We start from the raw sequence: 23,611 nt of genomic DNA on the forward strand, positions 1-23,611 counted from the left end.
CTTTGGTAAATATTTGTCCGCCCCACATAAAAGCACCTAAATATAAAGCAACTATTAACAGACAAGAATAGAGAAAAAGAGAAGATATATTAGCAGGGGACTTCAATAGTGAACCTTTCCATAATGAGTACATTGTCCAGACAGAAAATCAATAATATCAGACTTCAATGCCATTAAGTAGGTGTCTTACAACATTCCATCCAACAAGTGAAAGAAACACGTTCTTCTCATGTACATATGGAACATTCTCTAGTATATGTTATATGCTGGGTCACCAAATCAATCTTAATAAATTTAAGATTGAAATCCAATGAAGCAGGGTGCCTGGGTGGCTCAAAAGTGTCCAACTCTTGACTTTGGCTCTGGTCACAATCTCACAGTTCTTGGGTTTAAGTCCCCCATCAGACTCCACAATCACAGTGTGGAGCTTGCTTGGGATTCTCTCTCCCTCCCTCCCTTTCTGTCCCTCCCCTGCTCGTATGCTCACTCTTGTGCTGTTTATCTCCAAAGGAACAAAATTTAAAAAAAAAATCACGAAGTATCTTTTTCAAACACAATGACATAAAACTAGAAGCCAATTAGAAGTACAAAACAAAAATCTCAAGTGTGTAAAAACTCAACAAAATGTAACATTCATAAAAGCCAAGACTTGAAAAACATTTGTGGCCCCATCAGAAAAGTAGATAATGTGCATATATAAGGTATATGCTGGCTTTAATTCACAATACTGTATTGCCTATTTGAAAGATGCTAAAGGGAGTAGCTCCTAAAACTTATCACACCCAAGAAATTTCTGTGAGGTGATGGATGATACTTTGCAATATATACATGTATCAAATCGTTAAGTGACACATTATATTAGACTAAGGTGTACAACTTCTTTCTGAATAAAAGTAGGAAAAAAAACTTAAGCAGACTAGTGGTTGTGCATACATAAGGATAAGGGAATGAGGGTGGTGACCCAGAATATATTTGCCTCATGAAACCTTGACTTTTTTTTTTTTTTTTTAATTTTTTTTTAACGTTTATTTATTTTTGGGACAGAGAGAGACAGAGCATGAACAGGGGAGGGGCAGAGAGAGAGGGAGACACAGAATCGGAAACAGGCTCCAGGCTCTGAGCCATCAGCCCAGAGCCCGACGCGGGGCTCGAACTCACGGACCGCGAGATCGTGACCTGGCTGAAGTCGGACGCTTAACCGACTGCGCCACCCAGGCGCCCCGAAACCTTGACTTTTGACCTCACAAGACCCTGAACAGAAAGTAAAGCCAAGTCCACTGAAATTCCACACTTATTAACAACACAATTGTGTGAACATTTGCCCATAAAATCATGATGACTGGTTATGGTAGTGATAGAAAACAACTACCTTAGGCATATCATGAATTATAATATGAAAATTATAAAGTATATGCTTATAAAATATTTAAATAAAAAGTAGCAGTAATTCCTGTCAATCAAAAATAGCTAGACCTTCAGAGATAACTATTTTTCAAGTAGAGGTGGATCCTCCCTCTTATGCAAATTCAGAGTGTATGTGAAATTGCACTTGAAATTGAGTAACACACAAGTGCTAAAATACCTTGTGCTTGGTTCAATGTTTATATAAATATTGTCACATCAAACTTATTCTCAACTTGCTTTTCTTAATGCTACACGAGGGTGGTATTTTCACACCAGTAGAAATCGATTTCACAAAAACAAAAATGCATCATATACCATGGTAATTGTAAAGAAAACATCCTTTTTTCCAACAGTTTCTTGTTTATGTGCTTACATAGTTGAATGACTATCAACATCTCTTCTAGTGAAAGGCTGGCCAATACGACCCTCCCAAATACGGCTGCGAATCCTCCTGCTTCACCCTGGCCTCACCTGAGAATCACCTGGAGCTTGTAGTTAAAGCAGCACCAATGCTCTCACCCTGACCAATAGACAGACTCTGGCAGGGGGCACAGGTGATGCTGGTTCTTAAAACTAGCCAAGGGATGTTTATTGTAAACCCAGTCTGATAAGCACTTCTGTGCTTCTAAGTTTTCATGTGCATATAAATCGTTTGGTGTCCCAGGTCCCACAGAAGAAAAACCTGTCAACCTTCACTGATGTTAACAGTGATGATCTTTTTTTAGATGTTAACAGTGATCTTTTTTTTTTTTTTTTGAATGTTTATTTTTGAGAGAGAAAGAGCAAGTAGAAGCTGGAGAGGGGTGGAAAGACTAGGAGATAGAGGATCTGAAGCAGGCTCCATGCTCAGTGCAGAGCCTGATGAGGAGCATATACTCACAAACCACGAGATCATGACCTGAGCCGAAGTCGAACGCTTAACCAACTGAACCATTCAGGCACCACCATGGGATAATATTTTTATTGAAGATGACAACCATAAATATGCCCCCAGATGTTTATTCTCCAAGTAGGTTCTAAAACATGGCCCTTAGGCATCACCTGAGAACGTTTGAGAAAGGAAACTTGGGGAGTTACAGCGCAGAAGTATTGAAATGGTAACATGGGAAGAGACCTAGAAATCTGATATTTTATAAGTGCTTCAGGTAAATCTGATTCAAAATAAATTTGACAGTCTCTGCAGTAACTAAATCAAAGGTCATCCCTGAGTTATACACATTAAAGGTCACTCTTAGGGGCACCTGGGTGGCTCGGTCGGTTGGGCATCCGACTTTGGTTCAGTCATGATCTGACAGTCCGTGCGTTTGAGCCACACATCGGGCTCTGTGCTGTCAGGTCAGAGCCAGGAGCCTCCTTTGGATTCTGTGTCTCCCTCTCTCTCTGACCCTCCCCCACTCATGCTCTGTCTCTCTCTATCAAAAAATGAATAAACGTTAAAACAAATTTAAAGTCACTCTTAGAAACCTTCTGTGTTTGTGGTGATGTTAGTGGTGTGATACACACACACACACACACACACACACACACAACATACACATTTGCTTTATTCATAAATAAGTCTGACTCTAACATAGTCTGGTTCAGTTTTCACATCTTCCAGGTCTCATGTTCCTCATTGAGCATGCTGGAATCACCCAAAAATACACTTGTCCTCAGATTCTTTCATCAAATAATACCAATTTACATGAATTGGAATTTATTCAAATATTTCATCAAGTAAGATATGAAACACATATGGCCACACATTAATAGATGTTATATTTTATAATGGAGTTGAAGATGGCAACATTCTTACTCTGAATCTGCATTTCATGACTTGTCCTATAACACAATAAATAATTACACTCTTGATTAGTTGTTTGTACTCAGGTAGAGAGAATTAGCACCCCATTTGCATACGTGATAAGTTCTTGTGAATCTGGGTAGGCATACTCTAAATTTCAGGGGATTTTTCATGACATCTGATTCCAGTGCAAGGCATGATGTCCTTAGTGTCAGATGTCTTGAAGCACTTCAGGTTACACTGGCCATTCCCAACCATCTCACCTATCCACCTGTGTTACGGATACGTTCTTAGTTAGAGTTGTGGTTTGCCAACGTTCAGGTCCATGAGATGAAGAGAGAGGGGCCTTGAAAGGGATGGTTCTCGAAGTCCCATCTGATTTATACTCCCTCCTTGCTGCATGGAACACAGTCTGATAGCTGATGGCAGGGCACGCATCTGTGGCCATGAGAGAGCAACTGTGAACACATGGCTGCAGGTGGACAATAACCCAGGGAAGAAACGGAGAAGCCAGAGTGCGCCATAGGGTATATGAGCCATTTCATCCGACACGGGCATCTATATACTCACTGTATACATACATCTTCCTTTCTACAAAGTACACATTGGCCTTTTCATGCTATAGCAGAACACAAAGCAACAGCTACCCCAAAATGCATCGTTATCATCACTTGTTCCAGTGTTAAATGTGAGCACAGCCTGGTTCTTAACTTCATGGTGTCAGTCTCTATAATGGACAGACATCCTCTTTCTGCTCCCCACCAGATGGGGGGAAAAATGCTACGTGAGCTGTGCATAAAGAGGGGCATCTAGCCTTAAAACTAGGTGGACTGTATGAGGCAGAAATACTCACTGCCTATGACTGGTGAACTGCTCCTCAACTAATCAGTACTTTGCACAATCCTCAGAGTAGAACACACCATGGAGCTCAAGCAGGACTGAGTTTTCTGCCAGCTGTGGATCAGCTTCAGTGGAATGTCATCCAACTACAATGGCTCAGACTGACATGGGGCTAGTGACACATATAATAGTTGTTATACCTTTAAGATGTTTTAAGTAATCTCTAAGGGAACCACAATGAAAATACCTACTGATAATACATTCACCACTAAATAGATGATGTAATGGATTCTATCATTCTAACAATTCCCGTAGACATAATACAACGTTCACTGACCAGTAACCAAGGGAAGAAATACCCAAGGTGAGTCACAAAGGACGCATGGGTAATATTTCTACAGACAAACACATAGATACTTTTAATGGCAAAGGGAACAAAACCAATTCATATTTGAGTTACACTCACATTGTCCAAAAATGTAACGAGTTGAAAATTGTCACTCTATAACAAAACATACAGGTAAAAACAAAACCACACCTAAATAATGCTGTGGAAATTTCTATACAAAAGGAAGCATATTATTATGGAATTGCAAACCAGAATAAGAGAAAATATAACCCCAAAAATTCTACATAAGAAAGATGAATTATTTAAAGGACACCTACTATAATTTTATTTTAAAGTTTACTGATTTTGAAAGAGACAGAGCACAAGGAGGGGAGGATCAGGGAGAGAAGGAGAGAGAGAGAATCCCAACCATGAGATCATGACCTGAGTTGAAATCAGGAGTTGGATGGTGAAGCAATTGAGACACCCACGTGACCCTGTGTATGTATAATTTTAAAGTGTGACTGTGTACCCATGAAGAAAGGAACATTTTGAATTATTGGCATGTGTTCATGGACAATAAAGGTGTAAAGAATATTCATTAAAATCTCCCATGGAAAGCTCTCATGAAAACTTTTATGAATTAAACACTTAAAAGACCTTAAATGAATTATGTTAATAGTTCCGTCCTATTCCACAGAATTTAAGGGTATCACCCATCCTTTAGAATCCAGCAAACAAAAAGTTTTCATTTCATTATTTTTAAGTTTGTATTAAAAGTGTATTTTGAGAGAGAGAGAGAGAGAGAGATAGAAAGTGGCAGAGGGGCAGAGAGAAAGGGAGGGAATCCCAAGCAGCCTCCACTCTGTCACTGCAGAGCCAGGCATGGGGCTTCACCTCACAAATCATGAGATGGCGACCTGAGCTGAAATCAAGAGTCTGATGCTCAATCCCCTAAGCATTTCATTTCTTAATAAACAAATACCATCAAAGTTGTAAAATGTGCCAACAATGACTATATATCAAAAAAACTAAAACAAAAACTGAGAGATGAAATTCAGATACACTCTGAGTGAACTATAAAAACTAATGATTCATTTGTCCTTAAGTTGAAGCTCTCTGATTTTAGTTTTGTGTATCAGAAATTTTAACTGTATTCATCTGACAGTCGTGGATTGATTTTACTTTTATTCATTACCTTTCAGCTATATCTTCAAATGGCACCCAGAGCCTTCTCCCAAAGATGTGCATAGATACTTCTTTCCAAAGACTGTCAGTAGGTAGACATAAACATAGTGACCTTGAGAAAGTATGCTTAATGAGAGACTGGAACAGTGTTGGGGACGGTGAAGGGCATCAAAGCTATCATGAAGGACATATCCAAAGGGAGACAATTACCCGTAATAAGAGTCTCACTGCACAAAATGGTGAAGGGTATAAACATTTTAGAACCCCCCTTTCTAACTACACTACTGCAAAGCGGTGTGTTCCTATAAGTAAAGGCTCAAATCAAAGGGTCAAACGTACATATTTGCAGAAAAAAATTTGGAAAATCTGGAAGGTGACCTAGTCTATGCTGAAAATATTATTTGTACCATTTTGACAATAGGATTGCATTCACCTTTCAATCAAATATTTCTGAAAATCAGAGGATTTAAAAACGAAAAAAAGGGGTAGGTGGTATCCCGTTGAGGGGTCTTCACTGAGCAGTCAACCTTACAACAAAACCACAACACTTTCAATGAAAACAGGATTGCTCAATGCAGTCAGTCTGAGAAAATATTTAAGCAGCGTTCAAACGTTAATAAACATCTGAGGACTCATCTTCCAGAGAACCATTATGACTGTAATAAATGTAGGGAAGTGTTTTATCAAAGCTCCAACCTTAGTATACAGAAGAGTATATATTTAGGAGAGAATCCTTACAAATATGACGAATGTGGGAAAATTCCTAATCCATCCTCCAATGATGGTGATCATCAGAGGATTCATGTGGGAAAAAAAAAAAACCCATACACATGTCATGAACCTGGGAACATGCTTAGTCAATCATCAAGACTGAAAATAGATAAGACAACCTACACTGGACAGAAAGGTCACATTTGTAACAATTTTATGAGGAGCCACTCATTCGTGTACAGGCTGGTCTACCTTGAAGCCATCGTATTGATTGTACTAGGCTACCATAAAGCCATTAGATTGTTGCGTATTCATTATCAGTGCATGAATCATGATACCTCTCAATAAATATGAATTTCTGGGGCGCTTTGGTGGCCCAGTCAGTTAAGTGTCTGACTTCGGCTCAGGTCATGGTTTCATGGTTTGGAGGGTTGGATCCATGTGTTGGGCTGGGTGCTGACAGCTCAGAGCCTGGAACCTGCTTCAGATTCCATGTCTCCCTCTCTCTCTGTGCCTCCCCTGCTCATGCTCTGTGCCTCTCTCTCAGAAATAAATATACATTAAAATATATATATTGCATTTGGAAAACTACCTGGCAGTGACTTAGGGAAATAAACTTTCCTCCTGAAGGACAGCAGCTCATCAAGTCTAATTATGTCTCTTTGCCAGAAGGATTATTTGAAACAGACCAAGGAAAAGCTCTGAAACCCAGGACAGGTTTCCTTTGTAACAGACGTTTGCATGTATCAGGGTAAGTTCCATTTGGAAGGGTGTCTCCCTCTGTGTAGCAGAAAGAGGGAGAATGTGTAAATCTCCACAAACTCTGGTCAGTGGAGAAGGCATGGATTTTAATCTGGACAACATCCCCAGCCTGGGTGACTGTGCTTTGCTGATCTTCTCCCCAAATGCTTCCCAGTAGGATCACCTGTGGAGTTTCAAGAAGGATCATTGCTGCTGCCCTCCCCCTCACATTCCCTCAACTGGGTGGGTGGAAACCACAGTTGTGGTTTCAGGGAAGTGCTCCAGGGGATTCAGGTGCAGGATTTTTGACCTCAACGCCAGGGATTCCTGGTCTCCCCGCTTCAAAGAAAGAAGAGGTGGACACAAAATGAGCCACAGGCAGAGGTGAGTAGTGTCTAAGAGAGGGAGAGTGGTAGGAAAGCTCGCTGTACACAGAGGGGTGTCGGAGGGTGGAAACCCGAGACAATAGGCAAGGATCTTTGTTTTGTGAGGATTGGGTCTCTCCCACCTTCCCTTTCCCCTATTTCCTTTTCACCACCTACTCGTATTGGCTTGCTAACTCTAGGTGTTGGGTTTTCCATTCCTGATTGTCTCATTCCCATTGTACTCAGGATGGTGAGGCCCCACAGTTCCTTGTGGGTCATACGTTTTATGGTCTACCACTAAGTTGGGTCTTCTGTCAAATTCCTGAGGGAACCTGGAGGGAAGTCGGTGATATGTGTTACATCTTTAAGAGGAACCTTACACCTGAGGGGGTTTGCTGTGGTCAGACACTCCCAGCATTGTTCCAGTGTTTTGGAAAAAAAGTGTTTTTCCCCACCCAGGGACCTCAGGTCCTAATCTTTCCCTTTCTGCCTTCTATCTTTTCCTATTATAATTCTTTTTTTTTTTTTAATGTTTATTTTTGAGAGAGACCGAGACAGAATGCGAGTGGGTTGGGGCAGAGAGAGAGGGAGGCACAGAATCTGAGGCAGGCTTCAGGCGCTGAGCTGTCAGCACAGCGGCCGACATGGGGCCGGAACGCACAGACCGTGAGATCATGACCTGAGCTGAGGTCGGACCCCGGACCTACTGAGCCACGCAGGTGCCCCTCCTATTATAATTCTAAGTGAGGCCCAGGGTTGAGAAGGAAGGCTTCCCAATAATTTATGAGAGTTGAGTGCAGGCTTTTCCTCAAGGGGAGGTAATAGGGTCTCCTGTACCGGAGTTGGGGAGTGTCAGGTCTGCGTAGGAACATTTTTCTATGCTCAAGCAGAATTTGTGGGCTCCTGTGGGAGGGGAGGGCCCCTGAAAGCAGAGAAGGGAAACTCAGTGATTGGTCTCCAAGTGGGAGCTGACAGTTTCTGAATAGCTCCTGACACAAAGGACTAGGAACTTGGGCCTTTTTTGCATTTCAAAGCCCTGCCTGCAGGCGATCAGGTTACAGGAAGTGACGAGGCAGTGTGGTGTCTTTACCGACATTTTCTCCTACTTGGGCTGTGTTTTCTCCACAAAGATCTTCTGAGAAAGAAATCTTGAAGAGGAGGTGAAAGAAAAAACGGCCAGTTCTCAGGTAAGCCTTGCGCCCCAGGCCGGAGGACCTGTGATCTTTTTCTCCTGAATTCCGGGCGTGTAGAAATTGCAGGGCACCTGGGTGTCCCAGCCATTTGAGCATCAGACTCTTGATTTGGGCTCAGGTCATGATCCCAGGGGCCTGTGATCCAGCCCTGAGTCGGGGTTCCTTCTGAGTTTCGAGCCTACTTAAGATTTCCTCTCTGTCCCTGTGTCCCTGCCTTCCATTTACATTGATCCTCTCTCTCTAAGAGAAAAAAAAAAAAAAGCAAAGGGCAATGATTTTTTTTTTTTTTTCGTTCTGATGGTTCTACTTTAAGTTTTCACCTACGTTTTAAGCTTCTCAGAAATGATATTCTAGGGGCGCCTGGGTGGCTCATTTGGTTAAGCGTCCGACTTCAGCTCCGGGCATGATCTCGCGGTCCGTGAGTTTGAGCCCCGCGTCGGGCTCTGTGCTGACTGCTCAGAGCCTGGAGCCTGTTTCAGATTCTGTGTCTCCCTCTCTCTCTGACCCTCCCCCGTTCATGCTCTGTCTCTCTCTGTCTCAAAAATAAATAAAAGTTAAAAAAAATGATATTCTAGGTTATGTCTTTAGAACACTCCTCCCCTACATCCCAGAGACTTTGCTCCCTTGTCTCCAACCTGGTTTCCAGTAGGACATCAACAGTTGGCACTTTGAATTAAATTCCTGCAAGTAATGAAAATATTCCCTTTGTGACATATCCAGAGAGGAGAGTGTTGAGTCCAGGTTTCCTGTTGCTGATGGGGTCTGGTCCTGGGACAGCACTCAAGGAAAACCATTCCCATTTAGGTCTGATCTGGATGGTTTCTCTGCTCCGGGTAGAGTACGATTATGAAAATGCAAAATACATCAGATAGATATGAGGCACAGAATAATCTGGAATGTTCCTGGTCATTAGGATGTGGAAAACATACTGTAAAATAGTCTAGATATTACAGGACATGGAGACTATATGTGACTGAAGGCTGTATAAATCCATTTTACCTTCAAAATTGTTTATATTCTGATTTACTGTTTGGGGTCACAAGAACACACGGTGATCCCGTGTCCTGAGGTGTGCCTTAGGCACTGATAACAATTTGTTTCCTTCCAGCCATTATTACCTTCTTTTACTTGACTTTGTGCTCTGTGACAGATTTCCTCCCTAGAACGTTCATATTATTCCTTCTTATCAGTTGTAATGATTTTAGGCAGATTCCCTGAGTGACTTCCAGACACCATCATATTTAATTTTTTTTTAATGTTTATATATTTTTGAGAGAGACAGAGACAGAATGTGAGTGGGCGAGGGGCAGAGAGAGAGGAAGACACAGAACCTGAAGCAGGCTCCAGGCCCCGAACCATCAGCACAGAGCCCAATGTGGGGCTCGAACTCACAGAGTTGTGAGATCATGACCTGAGCTGAAGTCAGAGGCTCAACCGAGTGAGCCCCCAGGTGCCCCAAGACACCATCACATTTAAAATGGAAACTTTCTTTTAGTTTCTCTTTCCTTGTTTTTTTGTTTTTTGTTTTTTTTTTTTTTAAGTTTATATATTTTGAGAGACCCAGAGAGAGCAGGAGGATTGGAGTTGCAGAGAAACCATGAATCCCAAGCAGGCTCCACAGGGTCTGTGCAGAGCATGACTCAGGGCTCAAACTCACAAAACCATGAGACCTTGACCTGAGCTGAAGAGTCAAATGCTTAACTGACTTAGGACCCAGGCACCCCTCCCTTGCAGTTTCTGTGAGGAAAACAAAGACAAAAGAAATGTAGGTAAAATGAAATTGTCTTACAACTTACAACCCACTGAGAAATACTTAAGACTGGAAGAGGAAGATATTCCTCAAGGAATTTACAACTGCTTTAATGTTAGTGCTTTTCTAGAGGGGAAAAGCAAGCTTAGCTTGACAATAGCCAGACTTCCAGGATCCTGTGAGTCCTCTTTAACCTATGAAATCCCTTCAGAATCTTTATTCCAACCCCCCCAACTTAAAGTATATAATGAATGTCTCCTCACAATCACACTGCAGCTCATTCTTCCCACATGTCCCATCCCTGTGCTTTAATAAGATCAGCTTCGTTCACCAAAAAGGTCTCAAGAATAGTTTCTTGAGCATTTATTTACTCCTGGCCCACCTCACATCAGTTTCTACTGAGCAATGAAGTCCCTCGACTTGTGTAGTAGATGTAATGACTTATGGGAGTAGAGGTTCTAAATCAATCAGACCTTCATCCCGTAGGTTTTTATTTCACTGCATAGTCATGACACAGACATACTCTTCTATTTACTTGTTTGTGTTTTCAGAAAGAAAAGTGACATAATTAATATGTTTGAGTGTCTTAAAATCCTGAAATACCATAGAGCACAAGTGATGATTGAAACAAAAGCTTTCAATGAGGGGCGCCTGGGTGGCTCAGTCGATGAAGTCTCCACTCTTGATTTCGGTGCGGATCATGATCTCCAGGTTCATGAGATAGAGCCCCATGTTAGGCCACATGCTGACAGCAGGAGCCCTCTTGGGATTCTCTGTGTCTGTCACTCCCCTGCGCCTGCACTCTTTCTTTCTCAAAATAAATAGACATTAAATTGAAAAAAGCCTTTCGAGGTGCCTGGGTGGCTCACTTGATTAAGTATCTGATTCAACTCACAGTTCATGAGTTTGAGTCCCACAACTCTCTTTCTCTCTCCCCCTCTCTCTTCTCACCCTCCCTTACTTGTGCCCTCTCTCTCTTTCAATAAAGCATAAATAAATTAAAAATCTAAAACAAAATAAAATATAAAAAAAGGTTTCCAAGGACGATTATATTACGAGATCATTGAGTACTATGGTCAAGATACTATTTTTGAGGTACTGTATGGTACAAGATGGGATTTACTGAAATAGGACAGGGGCAGGACCCATGGGCAGAAAAAAATGTACTTTGGCTGCGTGAAGCTTGTATGTTCGTGGGGGAGGGTAAGTGCACAGTGTTCAATCACAAAACTTTCTTTAAATTTCTACTTGTAAAACTACTTCTGCACGATTTCTCTGATGCTTATCATTCAGTTCAATATTAACAATTGATGAGACACACTAGCACTCATGTGACCCTTTAAAAAATCCAGCACCCAGAGGCACCTGCGTGGCTCAGTCACAGCCAGGAGCAGGCTTAGAGTCTCTCCCTGTCTCTGACTCTCCCCTTTTTACACCATGCTTGCCCATGCTCTCTCTCACAATATAAACAAACATGGAAAAAGAAAAATTGAATGCAGGAACCAGTCTGTATTTGATGCTCATCCAAACTATGCAGGCTCTAGGTCAGCCTTCTATGGTGAAGGGGAACATGTTTCTGTTTGTATCCGTCATAGTAGACTCAGAAAGAAAAACTGTTATGTTCATATCGTTCTATGTGTTTGTGTTGATAGTGTGAGTAAAAGATTTAAGCATTATCACCTACGACTAGATTGAGGAGTTTCAGGTCATCGAAGTGTTTTTTGTTTGGCCTTTTTTTTTTTTTTTTTTAAGTTTTGAGAGAGACAAGGAGGGGCAGAGAAAGAGAGGGAGAGACAGAATTGCAGGCAAGCCACACTGTCAGCACAGAGCCTGAGGTGAGGCTTGAACTCAGGAACCCTGAGATCCTGACATGAACTGAAATCAAGAGTTGGAAACCTAAGGTACTAAGCCATCCAGGTACTTCTCTTGAAAACTTTTTCAGTCACTCTGATAATATTCTATTCTACCATGTTTAATGTTATAACTACTTTCAAAACGTATGGATGTGTGCATGGAATGTATAAATATAGATGAATTTTGTGTGCATATCTTCTCTCCATCAGTTTTCTCAGCGTTTAACACCTGTTATGAACATTGATTTAGGGTCCTTGTGTATATTGACCTGTGTGTCATTTTAGATCAACTCTAGGTCAGTTAACCTAGATTAAAATCTGATCCATACCATGTACTGGGTGCTTAACAAATATTCACCAAAAATAGAAGAATAAGGTGTTTCTTATCTTAGATTATTATTATTTATTTTCCATGAATTTATGAGAAACTGTTTAATGCTCTCTACTAACTAGGAAATGCTTGGAAAGCCTTGTCACCTTTCTTGCTATTCTAGTAGAACTTGTAATTGCTGTAAAACCCACTCAATTCCAAGTCCTCCAAGAGTTCTTGAATTTGAGTTCTATTTCATTATTGGAATATGTATCCCTTGGCCCATAGACTAATGCCTTGTTAGGAATGCAGACACCTACCCCATGCTATAACTCCTGAACAGTACCCTCATTTTAACAAGATCTCAAATGCACTGTTGTGAAACTATAATTCACATTAGAAGATGCTAAGTACATTTGTAACTCACCAAAACTTCCCATTAGGAAATAGACACCACACGTACTGTATGATGGAAATACAGGATTCCAAAATGTGTATGCCTGTGTTGATGCCTTCGTTTTACAAATTCTCTTGAATAAACACAATATTTATAATGGTTCATACCTCAAAGTTAAAGAATATATTAGAGCATAATACTGTGTTCCAAATTCTCTTACTGCAGAAAGCAAGAAACTCATCTAAGCAGGAACCAGTTCTCCTAATATAACTGAACAAACAGGAATACAGTCCTTGGTGAATCCCAAAAAAACTATACCAAGTGGGGATGTCAGACAAAGGAAAATTGATTTACAGGAAATAAGGAGATCACAGGGAATAATTTCCAAAGCAGAGACACAGAGGAAAGGAGAGTAATTTCCTTTTTTAAAAAAAAAATTTGTTGGGGTGCCTGGGTGGCTTGGTCGGTTAAGTGTCTGACTTCGGCTCAGGTCATGATCTCATGGTCTGTGAGTTTGAGCCCCGCGTCGGACTCTGCTGACGGCTCAGAGCCTGGATCCTGTTTCAGATTCTGTGTCTCCCTCTCTCTCTGCCCCTCCCCTGTTCATGCTCTGTCTCTCTCTGTCTCAAAAAAAATAAATAAACGTTAAAAAAAAATTAAAAAAATTTTTGTTTAAATTTATTTATTTTCAGAGACAGACTGAGTGGAGGAGGGGCAGAGAGAGAGGGAGAGAGAGAGAGAATTCCAAGCAGGCTCCGTGCTGTCAACGCAGAGTCTGATGCAGGGTTTGAACTCAGAAACTGTTGAGATCATGACCTGAGCTGAAACCAATAGTCGGATGCTTCAGCAACAGAGCCACCCATGCACCCTGGAATGCTTTCCTTTTATTTAGGGTTAGGGTGGATATTTATCAAAGGAGACTGGGGATAAGGTTGCACATGAGCCTTAAGAAAAGAGTTCTATACATTCACTGTATGCTACATAGTAAATGAGGTTTATACTCCTCCTTGGGTGGAGATTTTAGTATTATAATGAGGTAAAAGGGAGCTCTTGGATGTCCCAGTCCCTTGAGCTTCCGACTTTTGATTTAGGCTCAAGTCATGATCTCATAGTCTTTTTTTTTATTTTTATTTTTTATTTTTATTTTTGTTTTTGGGACAGAGAGAGACAGAGCATGAATGGGGGAGGGGCAGAGAGAGAGGGAGACACAGAATCGGAAACAGGCTCCAGGCTCTGAGCCATCAATCAGCCCAGAGCCTGACGCGGGGCTCGAACTCACGGACCGCGAGATGGTGACCTGGCTGAAGTCGGACGCTTAACCGACTGCGCCACCCAGGCGCCCCTTTGATCTCATAGTCTTAAGATCAAGCCCCAAGTCAAGCTCCATGCTGAGCATGGAGCCTGGTGGGATTTCTTCTCTCTGCCCCACCCATACTTGTGCTCTCTCTCTCTCAGGGAATAAACTTAATAATATATATAATGAGATATAGGTAACTGTTCTCACTTCATGCTTACTCTAATGTTCATCTGCATAGATGTGAGCCAGGGGTTAAGGTCAAATTGAGACAATGGAAGCTCTTCCTCAGGGCAGTCATTACCTTTGTTGGATACTTTCTGTTTCCACCACAGGACAGTATGCCCATGGGGTGTTTTGCCTGAAGTAAAAGGTAAGGTGGAAAGAAGAGGTTAAGTAAACTGAGGGATAAGGTCAGTAAGCAAATGCAGGTAAGCAGTGGAATGTCAGATCGTGGGTTGTGGCTTGTGACATGAACTCCCTCTTGCGTCTTAGGGACCATTTGAACTCCTCATGTGTCCACTTGGTAACTGTGGTATTTATTGCAGGGACTGCTGACCTTCAGGGATGTGGCCGTAGAATTCTCTCAGGAGGAGTGGGGATGCCTGAAGCACAGTCAGCAGGAACTATACTGGGATGTGATGTTAGAGACCTATGGACACCTCCTCTTCTTGGGTGAGGATAACTCCCTCCAGATTTCCCAAACCACACTCAGGTTTTGTTCCTTCCTTTGAAGACTGTCTCTTGGAATCTTCCTCTTTGCATGACTGGGATTCAAATCCCTACATAAGGGAAATAATTATGAGTTTGTAGATGTAAAGAAATATCTTCATGATGTTTCTTTCAAAGTTAGTTTTCCCTTCCTTAGACTAACATCATCATTTTTTAGATTAATGACAATTCTAAATATTGAGTGCCATAAAATGGTATTTCCATCTTCAAGACCAATCTCTACTCGTTATGGTAGTGGAATACTGGGAAGTAGAGATCAAGATGTGAACCTTGGAAACCATCCTGGGTGTTCTAAAGGGGCTATTGGGCATTTTCCAGAATTGCACAATGTCCTCTCTACTGAGTCCAATACTGGATTGAAAGGTAGAATCTCCAGCAATACTCCTATTCCTTTTTTCTAGCATCCAGGTCTTGTGACAAAGCCGGACCTGGTCCTCTTTTTAGAACTTAAAAAGGAGTTCTGGGAACGGAAGAGAAAGGAGACAGTAGCTACACACCCAGGTAGGTGGGAATGAATGAAGCAGATGACACAGGTGAGGTCCAAATGTGAAGGATGAAGACTGACCTTAAAACGTGGTTTGAGGAGCCCTCCTTGAATTGAAATTAGTTTTTTTTTTTTATTTTTTTTTATTTTTTTTTTTTTATTATTTATTTTTGGGACAGAGAGAGACAGAGCATGAACGGGGGAGGGTCAGAGAGAGAGGGAGACACAGAATCAGAAACAGGCTCCAGGCTCTGAGCCATCGGCCCAGAGCCCGACGCGGGGCTCGAACTCACGGACCGCGAGATCGTGACCTGGCTGAAGTCGGACGCTTAACCGACTGCACCACCCAGGCGCCCCTGAAATTAGTTTTAAAAGGCCGGTTTCATGTCTCTTCCTCTCACAGTGGACTTTTGCTTTCCAGCACATCATGCTCTTACATTCTCTAAGGATTGTCCTTTAGTTCCACTGTAGGTCCTTCACGTCCACAGTGAGGGCCTCCGTAATCTGATTGATTGGTTGTCCAATGCTTTGAGGGGGGGTGGTGGGAATCTCTGTGTTTCTGAGGAAGTCTATGTTAATACATTTCTGAGTATTTGCCTTGTGTGAGAAGTGTGTCAGGGTACTGATGGACATATTGGGGGTTGGTGCCGAAATCCCGGAAACAATGGGGACAGATATCACATGCTATCTGTTTTCTGATATTATGGATGCTTTAATCTTAATCGTACTAAATTGACACCCACTCATTTCATCAGATAATAAAGCACCTCCCTAAAATGAGAAAATCTAACCCTTTATTTTACTTCAAAAGTTCAGTTTTGAGGGCGCATGGTTGGATCAATTGGTTAAGCATCTGACTTCAGCTGAAGTCATGATCTCACAGACAGTGAGTTTGGGGCCAGCATAGGCCTCTGTGATGACAGCACAGAGCAAGCTTGGAATTCAGTCTCCCTCTCTCTCTCTGCTCTTCCCCTACTTGGTCTTTATCTCTCTCTAAAAAAAAAAAAAACAAAAAAAAACAAAAAAAAAAAACTTAAAAAAAGTTCAGTTGTTTGGTATTAACTAAAATAAGAGATTTCTATTCTACGTGTTCCATTCCTTAATGGTGAAATCATTTCAAGCACCTATTATTTTCCTAGAAATCCTACATGAATTAATGCCATAGGGGAGATAGGACATTTAGAATTTAAAACTCACAACCTATAATAAATCTCAATTGTTACATTATTTCTTAATAATTGAATCATTTCATAATTTTGTCTTGTATAATATGAAGTTCCTGTGACTTTGTCATATATGTTTTCACTTTCTGAGTAGTTATATTTGAGATTACTTTATGATTTATTGGATCAAAAAATTGTTTAATTTTTTTTAATGTTTATTTAAAAAAAATTTTTTTTAACGTTTATTTATTTTTGAGACAGAGAGAGACAGAGCATGAATAGGGGACGGTCAGAGAGAGAGAGGGAGACACAGAATCCGAAACAGGCTCCAGGCTCTGAGTGGTCAGCACAGAGCCCTACGCGGGGCTCGAACTCTCGGACTTGAGATCATGACCTGAGCTGAAGTTGGCCGCTTAACTGACTGAGCCACCCAGGCGTCCCTTTATTGTTTATTTTTGAAAGAGAGAGTGAGTAGGGGAGGGCAGAGAGAGAGGGAGACACAGAATCTGAAGCAGGCTCCAGGCTCTGAGCTGTCCACAGAGCCTGACATGGGGCTTGAACCCACAAATTGTGAGATCATGACCTAAGCTGAAGTCTTATGCTTAACTGACTGAGCCACCTAGGTACTCCTAGATTAAAAGTTCTGGTATGACATGGACGTATGCTCCATAAGAAATGAGGTAGATGATTAGTGAATTTCTTATATTTAGAAAAAAAGTTTTGATTATAAATGTAATTTTGCTTCAGGAAACATGAATCAGTCTTTTCCACTTTCCTCAGAATGTATCTGAATTCAATATAAAAAGGTTGTTTTTTGTTTGTTTGTTTTTATTATTTATTTATTTATTTTTTTTATTAAAAAAAATTTTTTTTAACGTTTAATTATTTTTGAGACAGAGCATGAACGGGGGAAGGGTCAGAGAGAGGGAGACACAGAATCTGAAACAGGCTCCAGGCTCTGAGCTGTCAGCACAGAGCCCGACGCGGGGCTCGAACTCACGGACGGCGAGATCATGACCTGAGCCGAAGTCGGCCACTTAACCGACTGAGCCACCCAGGCGCCCCTGTTTGTTTGTTTTTAAATAAAGTGCTTGTTGGCCTATTTACAATGCTGATGGTGTTTGCTTATTTAGAAATGAAAGTTTTTGGGACACCTGTGTGGCTCAGAGGGTTGAGCATCTGACTCTTGATTTCAGTTCAGTTCATGACCACTTCATAGTTTGTGAGTTCTAGCCCTGTATCCAGCTCTGCCCTGACAGCATGGAGCCTGCTTGGGATTTTCTCCCTCTCTCTCTGTCCCTCCTACTCTCTCTCTCTCTCTCTCTCTCTCTCTCTCTCAACATACTTAATAAAACTTAAAGGAAAGGTTTTTGTATGCTTGATTCTATGGATGGATTATACCCTTAAATTCTGTGTAAATGGAGATATCTATTAACATAATACACTTTTTCATGCCTTTTAACTGCTTCATTCATAAGAATTTTCATTAGAGCTTTTGATTTTAGTGAATATACATTACAATTTTACTGTCCATGAAGACATGCCAATAATTCAAAATGTTCCTTTTCTTTTATGAGTACACAGTCACAGTTTAATATTATAGCTACATAGGTGCATCAGGGTGGCTCAGTTGGTTACGTGTCTGGCCCTTGATTTTGGCTTATGTCATGGTCTCACAGTTTGTGAGTTCAAGCCCTGTGTCAAGCTCTCTGCCAGCAGCACATATAATGGTTTGTTATACCTTTAAGATATTTTAAGTAATCCCTAAGGAAACCACAATGAAAATATGTACACAATAAATATGTACACCAATAAATAGATAATGAAATTAATTCTATTATTATGACAACTCATGTAGACATGAAACAACATTCACTGACCACTAACCCAGGAAAGAAATACACAGGATGATTCACAAAGTAAGCATGTGTAATATTTCTACATGCAAATACTTAGATAATTTTGTTGGCAGAGGGCATAAAGCTGATTCATATTTGAGTTACACTGATATTTTCTGAAAATGTAATGAGTTGAAAATTGTCACCCCATAACAAAATACACAGGTAAAAAACAAAACCACACCTAAAGCTGAGGTTGAAAAATAAAGCTGTGGAAAGTCCCATACAAAAGGAAGCACATTAGTATGGAATTGCAAAACCAGAATAAGACAAAATATAAGCCAAAAACTTCTACATAAAAAAAGGTGAATTATTTAAAGGAAATCTATAATTTTATTTTTTATTTGAAGAGAGAGCACAAGGAGGGGAGGAACAGAGAAACAGAGAGAGAGAGAGAGAGAGAGAGAGAGAGAAAGAGAGAGAGAGAATCCCAAGCATGCTCTCCCCTGTCACTGCAGAGCCCAATGCAGGATTTGACTCCTAAAATGTGAGATCATGACCTGAGCCGAAATCAATAGTTGGACTCTTAACCAATTAAGCCACCACCCAGGATCCCCTTTGTCACTATGATTATAAATTGTTTCCTTTCTTTAAAATTTTAATGTTTATTTATTTATTTTTGAGAGAGAGAGAGAGAGAGAGAGAGACAGAGTGCAAACATGGGAGGGGCAGAAAGAGAGGGAGACACTGAATCTGAAGCAGGCTCCAGGCTGTGAGCTCTCAGCACAGAGCCCAACAGAGGACTCCCACTCATGGACCATGAAACCATGGCCTGAGCTGAAGTTGGACACTGGACCTACTGAGCCACCTAGATGCCCCTGTAGCTATAATACTAAACTCTGATTGTGTACCCATGAAAAAAGCAAACATTTGGAATTATTGGCATGTCATCATGGACAGTAAAACTGTAAAGTATATTAATATCAACCATGGAAAGTTCTAATGAAAACCCTTATGAATTAAGCACTTAAAAGACATTATTACACAGAATTTAAGGGTGTAATCATTTCTTTAGAATCAAGCAAGCAGAAAACTTTCATTTTCTTAAGTTTTTTTTTCATGTATTTTGAGAAACAGAGAGAGAGAGAGTGGAGGAAGGGAAAAGATAGACAAGAGAATTCCAAGCAGGCTCCACACGGTCAGTGCAGAGCGGGATGTGGGGCTGGAACTCATAAACGGTGAGACAATGACCTCAGCTGAAACCAAGAGTCAGATGTGCAACACTCTGAGCCACCCAGGCATGCCAAAACTTTTCATTTCTAAATAAACAAACACCATCAATGTTGTAAAATATGCCAACAGTAAGTTTATAAAAACATATTTGGGATTAAATTCAAATACAATCTGAGTATGGTAGAAAGACTAATGATTCATTTTTCTTGAAGTGAAAGTTCTCTGATTTCAGTTTTGTGTATAAGAAATATTAATTGTATTTATCTGACAGCAGAAAGTGAGATGATTTTACTTTTATCCATTACCTATCAGCTGTATCTTCAAATGATACCCAGAGCCCCCTTCCAAAAATGTGCAGACAAACTTCTTTCCAAAGAGTGTTAGTGGATAGATGTAAACATTGTGCCCGTGAGAATGGATGCTTAGTGATAGACTGGAACAGTGTTGGGGAGAGACAAAGGCAACAAAGATCTCATGGAGCACATACGCAAAGAGACAACTGCCCATTATACAAGTCTCACCGCCCAAAACGGTGAAGGATATAAAACATTTTGGAAAACCACCCTTTCTAAGATGGCTACTTCTGCAAGGCAGTTTGCTTCTATAGTCAAAGGCTCAAATCAAGTGGTCAAACAGACATATTTGCAGAACAAAAATTTGGAGAATCTGGAAAGTGACCTAGCCCATGCTGAAAATACTTCTTTGCACCATTTTGACAATAGGATTGCATTAACCTTTCAGTCAAATATTTCTGAAAGTCAGAGATTGAAAAAGGAAGAAAAAAATGGTAAGTGGTATCCATTTGAGGGGTCCTTCCCTGAGCAGTCGACCTTACAACAAACCACAGCATTTTCAATGAAAACAATTGCTCATTGCGGTGAATATGAGAAAATATTGAACCAGGATTCAAATGTTAATAAATATCTACGGACTCCTTTGCCAGGGAACCATTGTGACTGTACTAAATGTAGGGAAGTCTTTTATCAAAGCTCAAACCTTATTAGACAGAAGAGAATACATTTGGGAGAGAATCCTTCTGAATATACTGAGTGTGGGAAAATTCTTAACCAGTCCTCCAATGTTGGTGATCATCCGAGGAGTCCTGTGGGAAAAAACCCGTACACATGCAATGAACCTGGGAACATGTTTAGTCAGTCATCAAGACTTAATATCAATAGGACAATCCATGCTGGACAGAAAGGTTACATTTGTAAGGAATGTGGCAAAGCCTTCAACTGGCACTCAACACTAATTCAAAATCACCTAGTGCATACTGGAGAGAGACCTTACAAATGTGAAGAATGTGGTAAAACTTTTAAGTATGGGTCATTGCTAAATGGACACAGGAAAATCCATACTGGAGAGAAACATTACAAACTTAAAAAAGGTGGGATGGCCTTTACCCAAGACTCACCTCTTACTAAACACCACAGAATTCATGCTGGAGACAAATCTTTGGAATGTCAACAATGTGGCAAATCCTTTAACTGGCCCTCAAGCCTTATTCAACATCACAGAATTCATACTAGAGGGAGACCTTACCAATGTAAAGAATGTGGCAAGACCTTTTTTTGGCCCTCAGGCTTTAATCGACATTCCAGAATCCATACCAGAGAGAAACCTTACCAATGTAAAGAGTGTGGCAAGGCCTTTAAATGGCACTCATACCTTAAGGAACATCACAGAATCCATACCAGAGAGAAACCTTACCAATGTAAAGAATGTGGCAAAGCCTTTAAGTGGCACTCATACCTTAACATCACAGAATTCATACTGGAGAAAATCCTTACCAATGTAAAGAGTGTGGCAAGGCCTTTACCTGCACCTCAGATCTTACTGGACATCACAGAATCCATACTGGAGAGAAACCTTACAAATGTCAAGAATGTGGCAAGGCCTTTAGCCAGCAATCATCCCTTATTCAACATCACAGAATGCACACTGGAGAGAAGCCTTACAAATGTCAAGAATGTGGCAAGGCCTTTATCCATCACTCAAAGCTTACTGAACATCACAGAATCCATACTGGAGAGAAACTTCACCAATGTAAAGAATGTGGCAAGGCCTTTAACCAGCCCTCAGTCCTTATTAGACATCACAGGATCCATACTGGAGAGCAACCTTACCAATGTAAAGAATATGGCAAGGCCTTGAAACAGCTCTCACACCTTAACCAACATCACAGAATCCATACTGGAGAGAAACTTCACCAATGTAAAGAATGTGGCAAGGCCTCTAAATGGTCCTCATACCTTACTCAACATATCAGAATTCATACTGGAGAGAAACCTTACCAATGTAAAGAATGTGGCAAGGCCTTTAGCCAACAGTCACACCTTATTAAACATCACAGAATTCATACTGATTGAAACTTTACAAATGTAAAGAATGTGACCAGGTCTTTACCCGACCCTTACAACTTAACATCACAGAATTCATACTTGACAGAAATATTAACAATGTAAAGAATGTAATAAGGTCTTTAATCACTCTTCAAACTTTAGTCATTATCACAGAATTCATACTGGAGTACATCTTCCAAATTTAAGGAATTTGAAAAATGTTTTGTGGACTGCTCACCCCCTACTTTACATTGGAAAATTTACACTAGAATATAACCATTGAATACTAAAGCATGTGGCCAGGTGTTTAAGCAATGCTAAACCCTGACTCCTGACCAGAGAAGGTATACTGGGGAGGATTTTGCAAATATAAGAATTTGGTAAGCTTACAAATAAGAGGTGAAGCTTTATTCTGTATCACAGAATTCATACTGGAGAAAAACTTTAAATGTGAAGAATGTGGTAAAACTTTTGTGACTACTGAACCCTTCTCAATATCTCAGACTTTATACTGAGGAGAAACATTACAGAGGTAAAGAATGTGTCCAACCAAAGCTGGAACTCACAACTTGCTCAAGATCATAGCTATCTTTCAGGAGAGAAACTAACATGTAGAGAAAGTTGCCATGCTTTTAAGTGGAATTGAATCCTTAATCAATATCCCAAAAAACACATGAGATTAAATCCTACAGACCTAATGAATGAGGAAAGGCCTTCATAGTAAAGAACACTTTAGCCAACACCAGACAGTGCATAAAAGAAGGTAACTTGAAAGTTATAAATATTTAGAGAAATATTTAATTGAGCATCCAATGTCAATAAATGTCACAGAATTCACAGGAGAAACTACTACATGGGTCTCTCTATTTAGACATACATCAAAATACTGATGATAAGGAATAATACAAAGTTAAACATAATGTATAGGCTGTTATGCCTCAAAAGATTAAATGGATCAATTATTTTTTTCAATATATGAAATTTATTGTCAAATTGGTTTCCATACAACACCCAGTGTTCAACCTAAAAGATGCCCTCTTCAATACCCATCACCCACCCTCCCCTCCCTCCCACCCCCCATCAACCCTCAGTTTGTTCTCAGTTTTTAAGAGTTTCTTATGCTTTGGCTCTCTCCCACTCTAATCTCTCTCTTTTTTTTTTTTCTTCCCCTCCCCCATGGGTTTCTGTTAAGTTTCTCAGGATCCACATAAGAGTGAAAACATATGGTATCTGTCTTTCTCTGTGTGGCTTATTTCACTTAGCATCACACTCTCCAGTTCCATCCATGTTGCTACAAAGGGCCATATTTTATTCTTTCTCATTGCCACGTAGTACTCCATTGTGTATATAAACCACAATTTCTTTATCCATTCATCAGTTGATGGACATTTAGGCTATTTCCAGAATTTGGCTATTGTTGAGAGTACCACTATAAACATTAGGGTACAAGTGCCCCTATGCATCAGTACTCCTGTATCCCTTGGGTAAATTCCTAGCAGTGCTATTACTGGGTCATAGGGTAGGTCTATTTTTAATTTTTTGAGGAACCTCCACACTGTTTTCCAGAGTGGCTGCACCAATTTGCATTCCCACCAACAGTGCAAGAGGGTTCCCGTTTCTCCACATCCTCTCCAGCATCTATAGTCTCCTGTTTTGTTCATT

At 40.6% G+C, this 23,611-nt stretch overlaps 1 protein-coding gene across 1 annotated transcript; it reads left to right on the forward strand.

Moving 5' to 3' along the window:
• Window positions 1–20,524: 20,524 nt before the first annotated feature.
• Window positions 20,525–22,071, forward strand: LOC121018815 (zinc finger protein 345-like). Its single transcript, XM_040457846.1, is given in 2 exon segments — window positions 20,525–21,360; window positions 21,363–22,071. Coding segments are annotated over 2 exon segments (1,224 nt in total). The 5' UTR covers window positions 20,525–20,750; the 3' UTR covers window positions 21,977–22,071.
• The last annotated feature ends 1,540 nt before the right edge of the window (window positions 22,072–23,611 follow it).

Source organism: Herpailurus yagouaroundi, unplaced genomic scaffold, assembly GCF_014898765.1.
Source record: "Herpailurus yagouaroundi ecotype Mexico unplaced genomic scaffold, PumYag 220, whole genome shotgun sequence".
Taxonomy (NCBI): Eukaryota; Metazoa; Chordata; class Mammalia; order Carnivora; family Felidae; genus Herpailurus; species Herpailurus yagouaroundi.